The following is a 20,922-nucleotide window of genomic DNA, read 5'->3' as shown; positions in this document are numbered from 1 at the left end:
CGGGGGCTGCGAGTCTGTGATACCCACAGCAGCGCCTCCTCCCGCAGCCTCCTCCGACGGCCGCAGCCTCCTCCGACGGCCGCACCCCAGCGCCTCCTCCCACGGCCTCCTCCCGACCGCCACGCCCCTTCCCGCGGACCCTCCGTCCACTCACTACCACAGGGTTAATTCACTTCTTTTAGCCACGTGTTAATTTGCCAGGGTCAGGCTTTGTAGTTGTTTTTCCCAACATGATCATTTTACTCATCTCACGGTGCTCAAGCTGATCCCATGACCGTGTCACGTTCTGGGTCAAGCGCTGCAAGAGCTGGTGACCAGGTGGGGAAAGAAGTCACGCACCGGGAGCCCTTCAGGAGCGGCAGGAAACAGCAGCGGCCCCCAGGCTCCCTGTCCAGGCGCTGGGCCAGTTCACAGGCCTGATGACCAACGTCCACCGCGTCCCTCCAGCCCCCCGTGGGAACCCTCCCCACACCACATCTGCCCAATATTGTTCTATGGTAAGGCCAAGGAGATTCGGTGCGTGTATCATCGTGTACCAGAGGATTATTTGCTGAGTGCAGGCCGCACACCTGTATCCCAGCAACTCTGGAGGCTGAGGCAGGAGGATGGCAAGTTTGAGGCCAGCCTCAGCAATTTAGTGAAACCCTGAGCAACTTAGCGAGACCCTGTCTCAAAAAAATAAAAGGGCTGGGATGAGGCTCAGTGGTTAGACACAGCTGGGTTCAATCCCTGGAAACAACAACAAAAACACCTACTTATATTTATGCCCAAAATAAATCAGGACCACTTTTTCCTTCCTTCACGATTGTTAGTTTCCCTTGGAGTGAACCATTGTCCTAAAGGAAAAATTTTCTCAGTTTCCTAAGAACATGTAACTAATTTGATCCTGAAGTCTGTTTGTTGTTTTTTTTTAAAGAACTTAACCTTTATTTTTATTTATTTATTTTTATGTGGTGCTGAGAATCGAACCCAGGGCCTCACTCATGCTAGGCAAGAGCTCTGCCACCGAGCCCCAGCCCCAGCCCCAACCCTGAAGTCAGCTGCTCTACCAACACCAGGATCCAGAAGCAGCCTTTTCTGAATCCCCGTGACAAGTGCCACTCAGGGCGAGGTCCCTCTCTGGCACGTGCTTTCACCCTGGCCTCTCCCTCATCAAGCAGGAGAGCTTCCTTGCCTCCCGTGGGCCCCTGACTGTAGTGCCGCACGTTCACCTCCTCCTCGGTCTCCATTCCCACGGTGGCAGGGCACATCCTCTAGTTACTTCCTAAAAAGACAAATGAGAGGTTTGGCAGTCACCTATCGCTTCGTAAAAAACAGCCCAAACCTAGGGCCATAAAATGGCCACTCACATTAGTTATGAAATGGCACGGTTTTTGGGGTTGATGGGAACCCACTGCCTAGTTCTCACTTTGGGGCTCTCATGCAAGAGCCATCCTAGAGTCAGGGACTAGGGTCATCTCAAAGGCTTCTGCAGTCACCATCTGACACCAAGACTGGAAAGCCTCCAACAGCTAGGACTTCTTGGACGTCTCTCTCTCGATTCCTGTTTATTCCCTTCCATTTTACATTTCCTTGCATTTTCCTCTTCTTTTTGAGAACTTTCCCTGCTTTTATCTTTCCGTCCTTCTAGCTTATGCTTGAATTTTTTATTTCAAGATCGCTGTTCTGAGTGCTCCTTTTCTTTAGCATCTTGTTCTTGTTTCATGATTACAACAGCTTTTCATGCATCTCTAGCGGTCATGTGCGACAGTCGCCTCCTCCCTGCACACACTCTGTCCTCTCAAGCCTCTCTTTCCTTCATGAGCTTTGGCGTGGGTTACGATGGAGCCTGTCCTCAGGTGTGTGGAAACCCTGTCTACTCAGGGTTCAGACTCATGAACTAAGAAGCTAATTTTGGAGTTCCTGAAAATACAGGTTGCTGTGCTGACAGCTGAGGGCTGTGCTGGGCTGTGTCATCGGGCAGAGTTTGATGTTGGGGTCCTAATTTGTGTTTTCTCTGAAACATGCCCCCCGCCCCACACACACATGCACCTTGTAGGCTTCTTGTGGAAAAAGACCGTTTCATACAACTTTTGTACCTGATTCTGGTCTGTTCTGTATTTTATTGAATGTCACTTAAATGTTCTCTAAATGTGGAAAGCAGCTGTCAATATGACACTCAGTGGTCCCCACCTATTGGGACCCCCACCCTTGTGTGACTCCCCTGTCCCCTTTGATCATGGGTGGGACTTAGTGACCCACTTAGCAAAAGTGATGTGACATTTGAGATTTGTTTACAGAAACACTGCGCTTCCCATTTTCTATTTCTCCCTCCCCCTCTTGTCCCTTCTGAGAAGCCACCTGCCATGTGGGGAGCTGCCCTGTGGAGAGTCCTCGTGGCCAGGAGCTGAGGGTGACCTGCCGCTGACAACCAGTGGAGAACCGAGGACCTGGGTCCCGTGGCCGCGAGAGCAGATCCCTCCAAGAGCCGCGTGAAGACGTGACCCTTCCCCGTCCAGACCAGGAAAGGAAGCCCAGTCAGCACCGAGCCCCATGACTGACCCGCCACAGGGGCACCGCTTGACTCGCAGAAGCCATAAATGACCCCGTAAATGACTGGGTTCAAGGCCGCTAAGCTCGGGCTCATTTGTGAGGCCTCCATGGACAGCCAGGGAGTAGCTAATGCACTGTTCACATCTGCGCCTTTTCTTCCCGTGTCACCCAGCTTTCTGCCACTGTGACAAAACACCTGAGGCAATCAGCTGAGAGAGACGAAAGTTCCCTTTTGGCTCATGGCTTCAGAGGTTCATTCACGGTCACGTGTTCCTGTCGCTTTGGGCCTGTAGCGGGTCAGCCCACCGTGACGGAGTGCGGGGCAGGAGGCCTAGTCACCTCACAGAGCTGGGAAACAGAGAGGAAGAGCGTCCTAGTGTCCCTTTGGGACACGCCCCCATGCCTTCACCTCTTCCCACTAGGCCCCGCCCCATGGAGGTCCCAGCACCTCCCCACAGCGCCACAGGCTGACGCTACCCGGACGTGGCTTTGGGGACACTGGAGATCCAAATGGTAGCTCTTCCTCACAGAAAAAGCCAATGTGTCACTGTCTCCTTCCCTTCCCCCTCCCCCTCCCTCCCAGTGCAGGGGACTGAAGGCCAGGCCTGCCCCCGATGTCCCCATCCCCGACATCTAGAGAGGGAGCTTCTGTGCTTCTGTTGCCGTGTCCCCCGGCACCAGAGCTGGACACCAAGACGTCCCCAGGTGTGACCCTTACTTTCCTGACCTAATCCTAAGCCCCTGAGCTACCCCCCAGCCCCCTCCTAGAGTCCCCAAAGCCGTGGTGTCCAGGCAGGCGTGAGAGCCAGGTCCCCAGGTTCCCCAGGTCTCCCCAGCAGGCCCAGGAGCTTCCTGGCCCTTGTGTTCGGTTAGAAATGAAGAAGCCATCCAGTCCCCCTGGACGCCACCGCGTCCAGCCCAAGGCCACCAGCCCCGGAGGAGGGGCGATTCACACTCAGCAGAACTGGGACTCGGTCCCACCGTCGTGAACACCGTGCCGGGTCTGCCCTCCTGGGCTGCCCAGGGAACAACACTTCCAGAAAGTTCCGTGGCCAGCAGACACCCCCTGGGGCACGCTTCCCTGGTGTCCGGGAGCAGCCACCTCCAGCTGCCACTGGAAGGGACCCTCGGGCACCCGGGCCAGGGAGGAAACGGCCCGTGCTTCCTCCAGAGTCAGGGAGGGCTGCCGCGGCCCGGCCTCCCGAGATGTGTCCCCTGAAGGCCCACGGGTTGGAGCTCGGTCAGCGTGGGGATGCAGGGTGCTTCCCGGGAGGTCCCCGGGGCTGCCACCCTTGACAACAGGTCAGATGCTCCTCGTGGGCCTCTGGCTGCCCCTCCTGGGTGTGGTCACCCCCTCTCCTGTGAGCTCCCTCCACTGTGACATCACAGGCCACCAGAGCTCAGTGACACCCGAGCTGAAGCCACCTCTTTCCCAGGGCTATTGTGTGTTTCAGGTCTGGTCCCCAAGGTGGGCTCGAAGGAGGTGGAGGCAGTCCCTAGTGGGAGGTCCTTGGCTTGTAGGGGGCTGTGTCCTTGAAGAAGATACAGGACTTATCTTGTCCCCTTTCCCATCTGCTCCCTGGCTAGTGACAGATTGCTCCACCTCATGCTCCTGCCATGATGTACTTCCTCACCCAGGCCCAAAGCAAGGTGACCACTTGATTGAGGACTGGAACCTGAACCTGCAAAATGGTGAGACAAAGTAAACCCTTTTCTTTTTATAAGTTAACTGTCTCAGGTGTTTTGTTATAGTAACATGAATTTCACTAACCCATCCAGCCTCGGGTGTTTTGTTACAGCAGCAGAAAACTGACTAATACAGCATCTTCCTTAAAATAATTGTGAGTAGGATTCTGAATTCAACTTCTTAACCCAACCACCCAGCCATCAGGCTGATAGTTGATCAACAAGAAGGTGCCTGGCCCCACTCAAAGGGTTTTGTGCCATGGGAACAAATTTAATGGACCTTCCCTCAGGGAAGGTTCTGTTCCCACTTCAGAGTTTGCATCATGAGGCATTGAACTATGGTCCAGATCACAAAGAGGCTCTAAGGAGGAGATTGGTCCCAGCAACTGGGGAGGCGGAGGCAGGAGGATGGCGAGTCCAAAGCCAGCCTCAGCAAAGGTGAGGCCCTAAGCAACTCAGAGAGACCCCGTCTCTAAATAAAGTACAAAATAGGGCTGGGGATGGGGCTCGGGGGTCGAGGGCCCCTGAGTTCAATCCCGGTACCAAAAAAAGAAAAATGCGGGGAGGGGGAGTTGGTGGAGTCTGGCAGTGTTTTCTGGAGAAGGTGTCCCCCGCTTAAACCCTAACAAAGTCTAGAAAAGCGCAGCAGGAGGGGCCCGTGGTCGTTTGTGAAGCTGTCGGCAGCTCCATTAGACACTTCATTACGTGATCATCAGGACATTATTGACATTGTCCTCGTTGGTTGTTCCGGTGCTTTCTGGATATTCACTTCCTTGCCGTGGTCCACTGAGGTCCGCCCGTGTGGCGTGAGGAGGCTGAACGCCTGGTTCACACAACCAGCAGGCAGTGCCCGAACCCAAACCTGGGGAGCCTGGGGCGCAGGGCTGCTGTCTCCGGGAGGACGAGGGTGGAGGTGGGTGGTGGGGGGTCAGTCCCCGAGGGAAAGACCCGAAGGGGAGGGTGGACCTGTGCAGGTGCTTTGGCCCCCAGCTAGGAAGGGCATCACCACCCCGATGCACAGGTCACCCTGTTTGGCCTGTGTGCGGATTTTATTCTTTTTTAAGGCTGAATAATATTCTGTTGCCTGGATGTGCTACCTTGGGTTTGTCCATCTGTCAACTGATGCACACTCGGGTGGCTTCACCTTTGGTGAATACTTCAGGTGTAAACTCGGGTGTGCAGATCTGTTTGAGTCCGACTTTCATTTTTCTGGGGTATTTTACAACCAGAAGCAGCATTTCTGGATCAGAGGTTCACTGGAGGCTGAGATTTTCTGGGGAGCCCTCGCCCCCTCCTCCACAGTGGCTGCAGAGTCCTTAGCATCTAAAAGTGCACGTTTAGGGACTTACAGACGTCCCCAGCCTAGAGCCTAAACATGGAGGACTGAGGAACTTCCAGATCCTAGAGCCTAAACATGGACGTGTGCCTGAGGAACTTCCAGATCCGGGGGCCTAAACATGGACATGTCCCTGGAACTTCTGGGTCCTTGTGCCTTTAAAGGGCAGGGTGAGACTCTCAGAAGGGACGCGGCCCGTGAAGGGGAGCCGAGTATGGGGCCTGTTGGGGGCAGACTGAGCTGTCACACCCTGAACTTGAATGTGTCGGTGGCCTCACTTACCGGCCTTCCCCTGGGTGTCACTTCCTCCCCTTCCAGGCGGTGCCAGGGAGGAAGTGAGACCAGCGCAGGGGCCAGGCCCTGAGGAGGGACACCGTCTTTCTCCTCGCTTAACCAGGCGCCTGGCCTGGCTGGGGACGGGATGTCTTGTGACACTGGCTGCCTCCTGCATCCCTGCCCCAGGACCTCAGGGACCACAGGTGGGGACAGTCTTTGATTCTCCCCTGGCCGCTGACCCTCAGCCCCGGGGTCTGCCCAGGGAGAGCTCTATCTCCCAGAGGGTCAGGGGGCCCCTGTGACCTGCTGCTCCTTACCCACCGTCATCCTGGGCAAGCACAGGTCAGGACACCAGACGCTACTGAGAGTGACATCTCCTGGATGGGCGGCGGGGACTTTGCCCCTGTCCCCAGGCCTCAGACACCGGATGATCCCCCCCAGAGTCAGAAAATAACCCCACACTCCCCAAGACTTATTTTTAAGCTTTGGATTCTGAAATTTCCTGCTGCCACCTTCTTTGTGAAGCCACTTTTTCAACAGAGACAATATTCCAGGGGGAAAAAAACAACACGGAGTCAATCAAACCAAGTTGATGCGTCTGGTCCTCCAAGAGAAATCTGGATTGTGGGGAGAATAGCCATCCTCAACTGGCCAAATAGTGAAGTTCCCTTGACTTATTTTGTGTAAGCAAAATAAATGATCTGATGTTAACTCATCAAATTATTTTTGAGGAGTGCTTGGCTCATAGGAAAAATAAAATAAAATAAAATACTTACAGATGGGATCAGGTGAAGACCGAGGCTTTAACACCCCAGGACTGCGTTACAGCAAATGAAAGTGTGCCCTGATTTTCAAATTAAGATTATATTAAAAGCTGGAATAAAGGAACACGGGGCGGATCGTAAGTGGATAATTACCAAAGATGAATGAAGGAACCCGCAGGTTCCAACTTCTCCTTTTGTGTATGTGTGAACTTTTCCAAAAAGGAAAAAAAAAATCCTTTTCGTGGAAAGGACTTGAAGAATTCCTTATTCTCATTGCAACAAGAACCTGGCACTTAATTACGGAAACCAAAGTACTCAGGCTTACTATCTTCTCGGGCAATTACAAATTCTATGTGGCATCTAACCCCTCTGTAAGTCAGGAGCTTGATTAAATGCTTATTTATATATTCATCTGTATCCCGAGACGTTAGCAAGGGAGGTTTAATCAGACGAGCTACATCTGCCTTTGGAATCTCTGATCTTGGTTTTCCTTGAGTAAGAACTGAACAGCATCCCCGAGACTCACAAAGTAGCAAGCTTTTTCACACCTGGAGATGAAATTCCAGACAATAGAATTGAGTGGGCTATTTCTTCTGGAACAGGGAAGAAGAAATGATGGGTTTTATTTGCTTATCTATTCGTTCATCCAACCGAGGTTAATTGAGCATCTATTCCTTCCTGGGTCCTGTCCCAGGCACTGAGGACACAGTTCTGCACAGACCAGTTGTGAACAGACCACCTGTTCCTGAGGACCTCGCCTTTGAGGGCAGAGAAACCAGAGTGAACTCAGGCTGACTCCTCGTGGGTCAGGTAGAGACAGTTTTTCTAAGAAAAGTGGAGCAGGGAAGGACTCAAATAGGAATGGAGGGAAGCCATTAGGGAAGAGACCCCATTGAGAAGGTGACATTTGAACAAAGCCGTGGAGAGAGGCAGGAGGGAATGTGCAGAGTATCTGAAGGGAGACCAGGGGCCAAGGGCAGAGACCCGTGGGTGGCGGTGAGCGTCGGAGAACCCGGGGGGACACTCAGGTGGCCAGAGTGGGGAGACTGAGAAGATACGAGGGCAGGAGGTGGCCATGACGAGAGGGCATCACCCCACTTTGGGCCTTTATTGCTTTAAAATGTAGATTTTGTGGTTATTCAGGCACAGGAAGGCTGGCAGGTCAGGAAACCACTCTCACTGAAAAGGAGTTATTACTTACAGGACCCAAGGGTAGGAGCCGTGCAGTGCCCCACAGGGCCACGTGGGGGAGCCCAAGGACCCAGAGGGGGCCAGTGAGCTGGGGGGTCCCTGGAGAGCCAGAGCTTAGCCTTTGATCTGGGGGGAGGAGCAGGCCAGGCCACAGGGTTGGCTGTCGGAACTGTTCCAGGGGCTCGGGCACAGGGGCTGCCCCTAGGTGTCCGGTCCTGGATGGCTGGTGACTTCCAGGTTGGTTAGGGCTGCAGCTACTCGCCAGCTCTGGGGAGACTGTCCCCCAGGGCCCTCAAAGTCCCTGCCAGCAGAGCGTCTGAACCCTGAGCTCTGCGTGTTTCCTTCATGAAACTTGCTCCCCAACTTTTCTAACATCACCTTGGGGACTGTGACCACCTGGGAGGAGGAGGGACGATTCCGTTGCTGACCCTGAAGTGAGGCAGAACATCCTGGCAGAAGAGGGGGAGGGGAGGCTGCTGGACCATCACAGCAGCCAGCAGAGAGGGAGAAAGGGGGACAAGAAGTTGTCCCCAGAACCACACTTGCAGGCCACCTCCTCCAGCCGTGGTGCCCACGGTGCGGCCACCCTCTACCTGTTCTTCGGGTCACCAAAGGATCAATCCCCTGATGACCCAAGCCCTTCCCAGAGGGGCCACCTCTGAACATGGCCGCCTCAGGACGGAGCCCTGGACACATGAGCTTTGGGGACTTCGGATGTTTTCAGTTCCAGGACCTCACAGGGCCCCCTCTTGTCCCAGCCTCAGCGATAGGGAGGGGTCTTCATGGAAAACCCAAATGAAAGATGCGAACTTCAGGGGAGCGGGGAGCTGGCCCATCTTTGTGGAAGAAAGAAAAACCAAAGGTGTCAACCCCGAGGTGGCCTTGTGCAGACGCGGGTGGACCAGAGACCCGCCCACGGGGGTCCCGGGGAAGGGAGAGGGCGGGTGGCGGCGGGGACTTTGGGGTCTGGGCAGGCTATTTCTCCAGGAAACGGGGACGGGCTTTAAAATTTCCTCTCCTGCCTGCGCAGAGGGAGGGGCGAAGACAACAGAACCTGCGGCCAGGGGCGGCTCGGCGACGTGGCAGGACAGACACACAGACTCGGGCGCATGTCCGCCAGGTTGCGGGGGGAACACCGCGGGCGTCCTTTCCTGGCTCCTCTGCCTTTCCCAACGCTGAGACGTCAACCGCCAAATTATCTCCCGACCCCTCTGGCAGCCAGGCTGCCGCAGAGTCAATGGACTCAGAGTTCAGGAGGGCTGGTGACCACAGCACCTCCGGATGCAGCGGAAGGTGAGCGTGTCACCGCACGTCCAGCCTCCCCCGCCTCCAGAGCACCGTGGGCCTTCCCACGCCACTCCCAGGGGGTTCTGTCCCCTGAGCAGGCTGGGTGCTGAGCGAGCAGCCTGCAGCCTGTGATTGACAGCAGGTGGCGGGAAACACCCCGCCCTGGGGCCCCAGGAGTGGGAACTGGGGCTGTGCTCTCTGCTGCCCCCTGGAGGTCCCCGCTGCCACTGCGTCCCAGGTGTCCACGGCCGGTCAGTGCCTGGCCCCATGGCCCACTTGTTGGGTCATCCCCTTCCCACTCCCCTGCCTGTCCCCAAGCAATGAATTCGTGCCTATAGATCTGCCTTCAGCCCAAACTGAGCAATGGAGACGACGGATTCTGGGCTATTTCAAAATCTGTAGGCGCCAACTCCCTCCCCCTCCATCTCTTCCTTCTTCAGAAAGTCATGGAGGCGCCGGCGGGTGACACTGAGCAGGAACGAGGTCCCCTAGGATGGGTCTTCCCCGGGCCTTAGTGTGTGATTTTAAAATGCCGAAGATGTCCAAGTACCTGGACTCTCGCTGTCCAAACGCGGCCACGGACCCCACGAGGCCACGGAGCCCTTGAAACGTGACGGATCTGAGTCACAATTTAAGTGTGAGGGACGCCACCCCAGAAAGCTAGACCCTGGAGGAAGCAAAACACTTCCTTGGCACTCTTCCCGCCCATCCCCTGGGAGAGCGGGAATACCTGGCGTTGAAGGAGGTACACTCTTAAGCCGGCCCCCCACCTCCTTCCCTCTGTTCTCTGCAGCCACCTGAGATTTGGGAAGTAGCCTGTGACCCTATCGCATTCTACTGGACGGTCCACTGCTGCCCCTCTGAGCTCCGGGACCTTGGGCAAGACCTTGAACCCCTTCATGGAGCTGGTCTCCTCACTTAGGAAAAACCACAAGGAATCATCCGGCCACTCCTCCCTGCTAATGTCCACCGTGAGCTCCGCTGCCTTGACCTGACCGCCCCCGGCCTCTCTGAACCTCGGTCTCTTCATCTGGGAGAGAGGGCAGCAGCACCCTCCGCGGCACCACCAGGGACCGATGCCCGAGCCCGTGCCGGCCATCACCTCTGCCTTTCTACCCAGAGGTGGGTGGACGCCCCAGAAACAGGAGACACGGACACATAAGGGAGCAGAAAAGAGCCCCCAGCAGCCCCCCGGCGCAGGAGTGCGGATCCATCTGAGCCTGGCACGCCGAGAGACACACAAAGGCGCCCTGTTGGGGCTGCTGGACCCGCGCTGCCCCACAGAGCGAGCATAATGAATTGACCTGACAGGACATTAAGCCGCGCTTCGGCGAGGCCCTCATTCCCCTCGCCGGCTTTGCTTGTGCCTTTTGTGGTGGAAAATGCTTTCATTCCATGCCGACAGAAATCACTCGACTCTCATACCTGAGGCGACCATTTAAGAATGTGTCTCAAAGCATTATCAAGAGGGGAAAAAAATGATAAAAAAAAAAAAAAACAAGTCACCCTTTTGAGGCCAGAACAAGGGAAAGAGATTTAATTGGGCTCAAAGATTCGTTACCAGGTAGCATGATGTGTGCGACTCAGCTGTGTGACCTCGGGGAAATGGCTTGACCTCTCAGGTCTCAGTGTGTTCATTTACAAAATGGGGAAATGACATGTTCGATGGGGCATAAAAGAAGGGTGGAAGTCTTGTTCAATTTCATGGCCTCCAACTGACTCTGGTAATAAAAGTTTTGTTTTATTTGGAGACAGAGTGAGGCTCTGTTGCCCAGGCTGGCCTTGAATTCCTGGGCTCCCATGATCCTCAGGCCTCAGCCTCCCAACCGTGGCTGGCACTACAGATGGGCACACAGATCGGGCTGAAAGTCACTTTTAATCATCAAAGAGACTCCCTCCTCACAAACGAGTCTCAGACTTTTCTTCAAACATCTTTCAACAGTGACGAAGTTTTCATGTTGAAAATAATTTTAAGCCGCTGTCCCCTGACGGTCCTCTCACACAAACTGTGGGTTGTTGCCGTCTTCTGCCCATTCCCTGCCTCCCCATCTTTATTTTTCATGCAGGTGTGAGGATCGTGTAAAGGTATTTCCATATAAGATAGTTCCTCTTCCTCCGGGTGCTCATTTTATGGTTCATTATCCAGATAGCCACACAATTATGAACTCAGAGAAGCAACAGTCATTCCATCTTGAGATGTTCTCCGTGTTTTTGTTTGTTTGGGTGCTGGGAATGGAACCCGGGGACGCCTTGCCACTGAGCCGCATCCCCCAGCCCGTCTTTATTTTTTCATTTCAAGACGGGATCTCCTTCAGTTGCTGAGGCTGGCCTCCAACTTGCAATCCTCCCATCTCAGCCTCCAGTCCCTGGGATTACAGGTGTGCCCCCACACCCTGGCACATGAGCATGTCCTCTGAGGAGCTGATGGCCTCACCGCCATTCCCTGGAACGTCCATTCTGTTCCACCAGGAGCAAGGCAGTGGAGCCATCCACCAATGTGTTTGTGGGCTTGTCTCGGGTGGTTCTGTGAAATTTCACAATGCAACCCCCGAGAAGGTGAATCAATGCAAATCGAAAATTGGAAATCTTTGCTAGGGACAGCGGGATTTCATGGAGTCAATGAAAGTGACGCTGGAGAACCCCCAGGGGGCGCAGAGGATGCCCTTGACGTTTGTGAAGTTCGACTGGTTCATGGTTAAAAAGGAGACAACCAGAGGAGCTCCGCGGCGCACGCCTGTGATCCCAGCTCCTTGGGAGGCTGAGGCAGGAGGATCCCAAGTTGGAGGCCAGCCTGGGCAACTTAGGAAGACCCTGTCTCAAAACAAAAAATAAAAGGGCTGGGGACCTGGCTTAGCGGCCGTGCGCCCCTGGGTTCAGCCCCCAGTAGGTGGCGGCGGCAGGGGGTGCTTCCAAGGAGGGGAGCCGGTGTCAAAGGATCCCAAGACCCTGGGCGGAAACTGATAAAGGTGTCAAGCCTCCCTCGGCTGCCACCTGCGGCTCCACCCGAGAGCCAGCGGGAACTGCGCATGCCCAGAAGAACAACTGCTGATGCGTCTCTCCATCAATTCCAAGATTTGGGTGTTTGGATCATGACTTCGGTCTTGTGCACACCAGTGACAGACAGCTCGGGTTCCGCAATTGTGGATTCCTTCAACAGGACAAGGTCCCCGTCGGCCCCTCCCCTGCTCACCCACCCACCTCCCAGGGCTCCCGGTGACAGTTCAAGTCCTGTTTTCTATGGGTTCGCTCAAAGCAGCTTTTCCAGTAGTAAGTATCCAGGAATTCACAGGTTCCCCCACCACGTAGGGGCACTTCACCGCTGAGCCACATCCCCAGCCCTTTTTATATTTTATTTAGAGGCCAGGTCTTGCTAAGTTGCTTGGAGCTTCAATAAGTTGCTGAGGCTGGCCTCCAAGTTACCATCCTCCTGCCTCAGCCTCCCGAGCTGCTGGGATTGCGGGCGTGCGACACCGCACCTGGCTCCCTTTTGTAAATTTTTAATAATGTTCCAACCTAGATGCTTTTAAAAGCGAGGAGGCAATGAGTGACAGCATGTGTTGGTGTTCCGAGCTATTGTCACCATGTGGATCACCAGGTCACAAGTGAAATTAGCACGTTTGCAAGACCCTTGCTGCGTATTTCCAGACTGGCTGCAGAAACCAGGCACTTTTTTCCTGCTTCACATAGATATTTCATCCATATGTATCTGCTCCAAATAGACATACTTGTTGAGCACCTACTATGGGCCGGGAGCTGGGGGTGGGGTGGGGGTGCAGCCTAGGACGAGACGGTCTTAGAGAGTTGACAGTTGAATTCAGAACAAGGAACGAGCCCATGCCAGGAATCCCGGCTGCTCGGGAGGCTGAGGCAGGAGGATCACAAGTTCAAGGCCAGCCTCAACAACCCGTCTCAATTTTTTAAAAAATAAATGAAAAGGACTGGGGATGTAGTTCAGCAGTAATGCGTCCTGGGATCGATTGCTAGTCCTATGAAAAGAAAATCTGCAGAAAGAACATTCTGGGCTGAGCCAGCAGGATTGGAAAGCCCGGGCAGGCCTGTGCCGTGCGCACAGAAGAGAAGCCGCCGGGGATGAGCCCTGCAGGGCCGCGGGCCGGGAGGCGCCCTTGGGCTCTTCTCATGGGTGGGCGGAAGCCCTGGCAGGCTCTGCACCCGGAGGCACGTTACCTGGCTCAGGTGTTCACAGGTGAGCAGTCCCTTGGCCTTGGGAGCAGAGGACGGGAAAGCAGAGGCCGAGCGCACGCAGGTGGGAGGCGAGGGCCGCCACCCGGTGGGCCCAGGTGACCGGCGAAGCACAGCAGGAGACCGGACCCTCTAAGGTCTCCACGCAGCAGCGAACCGCGAAGCTGCCACACGGCGTGGGGCGTCGGGAGGTGACGATTCCTCACCCCTTTGTGCAGAGTGGCCCCACAGCGGCATCGGGGAAGAAGGAAACCGCAAACATCTAATCATAATTATTTGCAAACGCCGCATATTAGCTGTTTAGATAAATCCGCTCTCTGGGAATTCTGCCAGAAAACGATCCTGAAAGAACCTTCCGCAGCCGTCAAAGCCTGGAACCGGCCTGCGGCGGGCCCAGCCCGGCCCCGCACCGCGCCTCCGCCACCCTGCGCTCGGATCCGGGGTCACCGGGACAAGACAGGGGGGCCCCACGGAGCTGGGGAGAGGCGGGGAGGACGCCGACCACGGGGTGGGGCATTTGGCAACGTAGAGGACATCTAACCCCAGCCACTCTGGCCCCTCCCCGCCCGCCCCTGCCAACACAGAGCCCCCGGGTCTGCTTCCATCGCTGCAGCAGAATCACAGAACTGTGGCCCGCAACCAGCAGAAAGTCATAGAAATGGGACCCCCCCCCCAGGGCCTTGATCCCCCCAACCTCAGTCTGCAAAAGACGATAAGTTCAAGGGCACAGAACAACACCCATGTGACTCCCTGGTCCCTTAGACTCACAACAGGCCTGACACAGAGAAGTGCTTTGTGTGGGTCAGCTCTCCGTTGCTATGACAAATGTCATAGAAAAGCCAACTTAGGAAGAGAAAAGGTCTGTTCGGGCTCACAGTGTGGGAGGTTCCCGTCCACCACCTATGGCCCTATGATTTGGGGTCTCCAGGGCTTGGGGCAGCGCCTATGGCAGGCAGAACTCAGCTCCCAGCCAGAACGCAGAGAGAGGACCCCCTCAGGGCTGCCCCCAGGGACCCCCGCCCTCCATTGGTCCTGATTCTTAAAGCTCCCACCACTCACCCCTGCACCATGGTCTGGGGACCAAGCCTCCAACACCCCAGCTTTGAGGGACATTTAAGATCCAAATATAGGGGATGGGGCTGTAGCTCGGTGGTAGGGAGCTTTCCTAGGTGTGCCAAGCCCTAGGTTCCAGCCCAGCATGGGAAAGAAAAAAAAAAAAGAAAGCAAACTCAATAAGATGTCTGTTAGGTGGTGACAACTGCTTATGACAAAAAGCATTGGAGTGACGTAAAAACAGGCAGGTTCCAATGGCTCTGAAGGAATGTGGAGCTTCAGCCCATGGAAACCTACACAGCAACGAAAAAGGACAGACTTCACACAACAGCATGGAAAAAGCTCAAGAACGTCACATAGGGTGACCGCCGCTGTCCACGGGAGTGTACCCGGGATGATTCCATCCCTAGAAGTTCAAAGCCAGGTAAAGCCAGTGCACCTGAGGGGAACTAGCCAGGCTGCCTCCGTGGTCAGGGGCTGGCGGGGAGGCTGGGAAGGTCGCAGGGGCGGGGGATTTCCTGATTCTGCAGTAACGGTGGCCTCACAGGTATCTGCACAGCGTTTGTTGAGCCACAAGCTTAAGATCTGTGAACACAGCCTTGTGGTTATCCAAGACCAACCTGTCATCCCAGCGGCTCGGGAGGCTGAGGCAGGAGGATCGTGAGTTCAAAGCCAGCCTCAGCAAAAGCGAGGTGCTAGGCAACTCAGTGAGACCCTGCCTCTAAATAAAATGCAAAATGGGGCCTCGGAGGTGGCTCAGGGGTCCAGGGCCCTGAGTTCAGTCCCTGGTACCAAATGAATCAAGGCAGGAGGAGAGGTTGGACGGAGGGGAGGAGACGGAAGTCAGTGGGTGAGCTGTATGTGGGGCGTCCTGAAGGCCCCTTTCCACCGCTGAATGACAGCGATCGCCTGGTGACCAGTACACAACCGCTCCGTCTCCTCTGTCGCCTGGGGCTGGCCAAGGAAATACATCACCCGTCGTCCTGAGAAAGGACCAAGGACCCAGGAGACGTTGAGAGGAAAACCAGCCCCGGCACCGCGGGTTAAAGACAAGCAACAAGAGCCACCAGCGTCCGGGCCGCACAGAGCAGAGACCTGGTCTGGGGAGGGGGCTCTAGGCTGCGATGTCAGAGGGGACCTGGCAGGGGGCTCCGGGCTCTCCACCCTGACGCGTGGCCCCTTTCCCTGGATGCTGCTCCTGACCCCGTCGCGGGCACTTTGTCCTCCCATTTGGCAAATCATGGAAATGGAGTTGGACTGACCCAACCTCTGTCCCCCACGGTCCCCTGAGTGGCAGGGATGATGCCAGCACCTGCCAGACCCCCGTTCCTTTCCCTCCTGGGCACACGGCAGGGTACGGGGGACCCTGAGGCTGTGACCTGGCCGGTGGCTTTAGGCAGAAGCAACATGCACCACTCCTGAGCCTGGACCTGGCTCCGTGGGGTCCCAGCTACTCGGGAGGCTGAGGCAGGACGATCTCAAGTTCCAGTCCAGCCTGGGCCACTCAGGGAGGCCCTGTCTCCAAAAAAAATGAAAAGGACTAGGGAGTCGCTGGGTGGTGGCCCCGGGTCGTCCCCAGAGCCATGAGGAGAAGTGGGGAGAGGGAGGGGGAGGGAAGGGGGGAGGGTAGGTCGCCCATCACCCCCCCCCGTCCTCTCTCTTCCTCATCTTCGAGCAAAACCCAGAAGCTGTGGGGCTGGGGGCGGCCAAGGCCCCTCCTCAAGGCTGCAGAGCTACGGGCTGGAGGCCCCTCGGGTCCCTGTGTCACCACCTGGAGGAGAACCTCCCAAGAGAACACCATCAGGCACCGTGCAGTGGGGTCGGTGCTGGTGACAGAGACAAAGATCATGCTGTCCCCGGGCCATGCACCCAGCATCTGCACCGCCTAGAGGAGTCCTACTCTGTCCCTGTCACCTGGCTGACTTTGCCCTGGCACCGTCCTCACCCGGCCATTTGGATAGACGTATGGATAAGTGCATAGACGGTTAGATGCATAGACGGATAAGTAAGTAAATGGGTGGGGAGTGGGGGGTGGAGGGTGGATGGATAAGTAGGAGGACGGGTGGACAAACGGATGATTGCGTCGGTGGATAAGTAAGAAGATAAGCAGGTGGGTTGATGGATGGATGCTACATGGACAGACGGATGGACGGAGGGATGGGTGAATTTCTCCCTCAGGACGTCCAGGGTGGATCTGACCGTCCAAAGGAACTCAGAGATGACTGTCACTTTGACAAGCCTCAAGCCACACCCACCCATCTTTGCTTCTGGGCTTTGACTTCTTTGGGGTGGGGGAGGGGAGAGTCCATGGTTCCAAAGGGACCACAGATACGCCAAGTGGCACCAGCAGATGACGCGCAGCTCGCATTGCAGAGAGCTGATGGGAGACCTCGGGCACTGAGAACCAACGAGAAACGGGGACGGTGCCCACTCCCTGCCGATAATCCGCCAAGCCACCGTCGGGCATGCGGACTGGTGGTGGCCGCGGGGGTCAAACACGGGGGGGGGTCAAACTCGCTTCCCTGCTCCAGTGGTCCCTTCCCAAGAGCCAGGAACAGGAATGGCCCTTAGGAGATGCCAAGGGGCCCATTCTCATTCGCAATAAGAGAAGAGCAATTAGAATGGTAGCGAGATGCCATTTGTCACCTACATGATGGACAAAACCCCCAAAGCTGATCACGCACTCAGCTGGAAGGACGGACGGACACCAGGACACCAGGCAGCGGCACCGGTCACTGGCGCAGTCCTGAGAGGGTCACTGGCCACGTCCAAGTTGCCCGCGCCTTCAGCCTGGCCAGCAGTCACCTTCTGCAGCTGATCCCGGCGGCCACGCTGCACGGACACCTCCCAGGTTTCCGCCCGAAGCACGCGGTATGTGACCCGAGGACACCGCAGCCACCTACGTCCCCGCCATCGGGAGCTACTCAGATAGGAGGCCACTCGGCCCAGCCAGACAGCTGACAGGAGCTGCTCCACCACTGCCCAGTGCAGGCGGCCCTGGCCCCGCATGGACCTTCGCCATATTCTACCTACGGGTGACCCAGCCGCCCACATGGCACTTGACGAAGGCCATGTCACACTACCAGGGCCGTTGGAGTGACAAAACACACAGAGCGTGGGGTTTGCACCTTGACCACTTCCCTGTGCCAGGTTCGCTGACCCCATCCACATTTTTATGCAAATGTCCCCACTGTCCCTTTCCAGAATTCTTTTCCTCTTGCAAAAACTGAAACTGTCCCAAGAGACGATAATTCCCCATCCCCACCCACGCCGTCCAGGGCACCCACCCCTCGTTCTTCTGTCTCTGTAAATGTGGCTGCTCTGGGTGTCCCAGGGAGTTGACTCGCTGGTCTCTGGGTGGCCTAGGTCACGTGGCATTACATCCTCGGGGTGCGTGCGAGTGGAAGCGTGTGTGAGGATCTCTCACGGGGAACCTCAGCGTCCGGGGCCCTAGGGAGCCCCTGTGACGGCAGTGTCCACAGCGGGCCAGGTCTACCCCCGGTTTCTCTCTCTCCCCGCAGGTTGGGAGGAGGGACAGGAAGTTCCAACCTCTGGCCATGCCTGGGTCTTTCTGGTGACCAGTTCTCACCCTGAAACCCGCCAGGGGCCCTGCAGCCCAAAGCTGCCTCATTAGCATCCCAAGGACATGGTGTCACTCACAGGTCACAGGGGTCTCGGAGCTCCTGTGTCAGGAACTGGGCACAGAGAGCCAAAGTCACCAAAGATGTCCCCATCGTCCTTCTTACTCAGGAAATGGCAAGGTTTTAGGAGCTGTGTGCCAGGAACTGGGGGTGAACAGCAAATACGTGCTTCTTCATCCATCCCCACGTCTCAGGGGAGCACCCTCCAACCACGACAACGTGCAGGTAGTAAAGAAGGTTTGGAGAAACCCAGATGGTGCCCAGGAACCAGGGGACACAGTCAGACCGGAAGGGTGTGACCCTGGCTCTGACCCCCACTGGGCATCCTGCAGGAGCTGCTGGAAAAGAAAGGGGAGGGGGAAGGTCCAGGAGAGAAGGGGCTGGGCAGGAAGGGGCAGAGGGCAGAGGAAAAGCCACCCCGCGCCTGCGGCTGCCGACCACTCAGCTGAAACTGGCACCCGTCGCTCAGCCTCCTTCAGACTCGATTCCGTAAGTTCTAGCGTTTTCTCAAGTTTACAGATGGAAAAGGGGAACGAAATGAAGGAGAGGACGAGGCAGGGATTTTGAAAAAATATTGTCAAATGAAAGCAGTGGCCGGGCGCAGTGGCCCACGCCTGTGATCCCAGCGGCTCTGGAGGCTGAGGCAGGAGGATGGAAAGTTCAAAGCCAGCCTCAGCAACTTAGTGAGGCCCTAAGCAACTCAGCGAGACCCTGTCTCTAAATAAAGTATTTTTAAAAAGGACTGAGGATGTGTCTCAGCGGTTAAGCACCCCTGGGTTCAACCCGGGTACCAAAAAAATAAAACAAAGGAATCCCTGATGGAGTCCCAGCCCTGGAGCAGAGCACAGAGTAGTTGCTCACCAAACAATTATGAATGAAGGTTCCCAAGAAGTCTGAGCCGCCATCGTGGAGACCCCACCCCCGGCCCTTCGGGGACAGGCGCACGCTGGGGACCCAGGAATCTCGGGCGGTCTCTGGAGGAACACCCACCACCACGAGTGGGGGTGACTTCCGCTGGGGGAATAAGAAGTCATCTCAGACTCTTCAAAAACACTGATTTTTTTTTTCCTAATCATAGAATCGATCCATTTCACAGTCAAACGCGCATGCGCAAAGCTCAGACCGTCCAACCCGTCTTGGTGATTTTTGACCAAGTGACGGGGGTGGGGTAGGATGGGGCTTGTGTTAAAGCGGCTGTGGACGTTCTGACCCTGAAGAGGCACCGCACCATCATGGGACTGGCCTCCGGGTTGGAGGGGAAACAGGCCGGGCCTCACAGGGTCCCCACCCACAGGGGCTCCACCACAGTGGCTTGACCTTGGGGTGGTCCGGGAGAAATCTGGCTTTGAAATTTGAATTTTGCTTTTCCCCTGGGGCCAGCCACGGGAGGACTCACTTGTGATGTGGGGCAGCAGCAGAGAGTGCAGCTCTGGTCAGCCCCCCAAAATCCAGCAGGGGAAACAACTGCGTTCACAGCGCCCTGGGCGGCTTCGTGGGTGGGTTAGGCGGGTTGGTGGCGTTCCCAGCTTGTGACATTTCCTACTCAGCCGGATTACTGGAAGGCGGCCCCATCTAAGCCAAGGAGTGCCTGCCCTTGGTCTCGCCTGGTCCATGCTGTGTCTAAACAGCCCAAAGCTTAGCGCTTTAAACCACCAATGCTGGTTATTTAGTCGCTTCTGGTGTGGCTTGGCTGGGTGCGTTGTCCCCAAGGTCTCTTGTGAGGCCACCATCACGACAGCAGCCAGAGTTTTGGTCTCATTTGAGAGCTCAGGTGTGGAAGGACCCAAGCTCGCCCCCTGAGGCGGGATTCAGTCCTCACAGGCTCTTGGCCACAAGTTGCGTCAGGCTCTTGCCACATGGGCCTTTCCAGGGGACAACTTGCAATCGGCAGGTGGCTTCCAAAGAGTCAGCAAGCACAGAGAGCATGAGGGAGGAGCAAGACGTAGCCGCAGTCCTTTTATGTCCTAACCAGGAAGTGACATCCCATCTCTAGGTTGCTGAGAGCCATAGCAGAGTCGGAATGACGCCTGGCATTTTTGCCAGAATGGAGTGGTTGAGAGGTGAGATGAGAGTGGTTATGTTAAGCTGTGTATTCAATTGTATATTAGACCCCTGCTGTCCGCCTAGGCCTGCTACTCGGAGTTCTTGCCGAGATCTCTCGGGGGAAGTTCCCATTGGTTGGGGAAGTGCCGGAGGAGGGATTTCCGGTTGGTGTGTGGTGTGTCCCGGGAGAAGGCCGCGTGCGTGCGTGGAGTTTGCAGGAGTGGGGAGAATAAAGGAGTTCCTGTTTTGAACCTACAAGGCTGTGTGGCGGCTCGGTTATTTTGTGCCCAGCCAGACTGCGGCACTAGGTCACATTCTAATTGTCCTAAGAGAATCCTTGGATGTAATGCACATTCCAAAGGAGGAGGTCTCCCAAGGACGTGAAGATCAGGAAGTTGGGATCCCACTCAGCAGTCACAACACTTGGACTGAGAGCTGTCAGGCTCAGTAGTTAGAGTCACACCATCCAGGTCCAGGTCTCAGCTCTGCCAACCCCAGCTGTGTGACCTGGGGCAAGTGCTTCACCTCTCTGTACCTTAGTTTCCTCATCTGGAAAGTGGGCATGATGGTAGCATCTGCCTCGCAGGGTCGTCTGAGGATTATAATAAGGTTGTCACTTGGTATCCACAGGGGATTTGCTCCAGGGCCCCCAGGGATCCCTAAATCTGAGGAAGGCTCAGGTTCCTCACCCACAAACATGCCCCCACAGGCCTTAAACCGTCTCTCAATGACTCCTGGCTCCTGATGCAGTGTAAGGGCTGTGTATCCTCTTGTATTCTATATTGTTGAGGGACGAGGACAAGGACAAACATGTATGTTGGGCTGGGGGGAGCTCAGAGCACTCACCCAGCCTGTGCCACCACCCGGTCCATCCCAGCCCTGCACAGAAGAAACGCACAGGCACAAGTGTTCT

At 56.0% G+C, this 20,922-nt stretch overlaps 1 protein-coding gene across 1 annotated transcript in view; it reads right to left on the bottom strand.

Moving 5' to 3' along the window:
• The window catches only part of LOC144251595 (voltage-dependent P/Q-type calcium channel subunit alpha-1A-like), a 102,928-nt gene extending 85,594 nt beyond the window's left edge, over positions 1 to 17,334 (bottom strand). Inside the window, exons 1-2 of the mRNA XM_077794427.1 lie at positions 17,010 to 17,334; positions 16,658 to 16,797 (exon numbers count right to left, since the gene is read on the bottom strand). Coding sequence (XP_077650553.1) covers positions 16,658 to 16,797; positions 17,010 to 17,334 — 465 coding nt within the window. The remainder of the gene's footprint in view (positions 1 to 16,657; positions 16,798 to 17,009) is intronic.
• Positions 17,335 to 20,922: the final 3,588 nt, after the last annotated feature.

This window comes from Urocitellus parryii, unplaced genomic scaffold (genome assembly GCF_045843805.1).
Source record: "Urocitellus parryii isolate mUroPar1 unplaced genomic scaffold, mUroPar1.hap1 Scaffold_118, whole genome shotgun sequence".
Classification (NCBI taxonomy): domain Eukaryota; kingdom Metazoa; phylum Chordata; class Mammalia; order Rodentia; family Sciuridae; genus Urocitellus; species Urocitellus parryii.
This window is presented reverse-complemented; position numbering and strand designations above follow the sequence as displayed.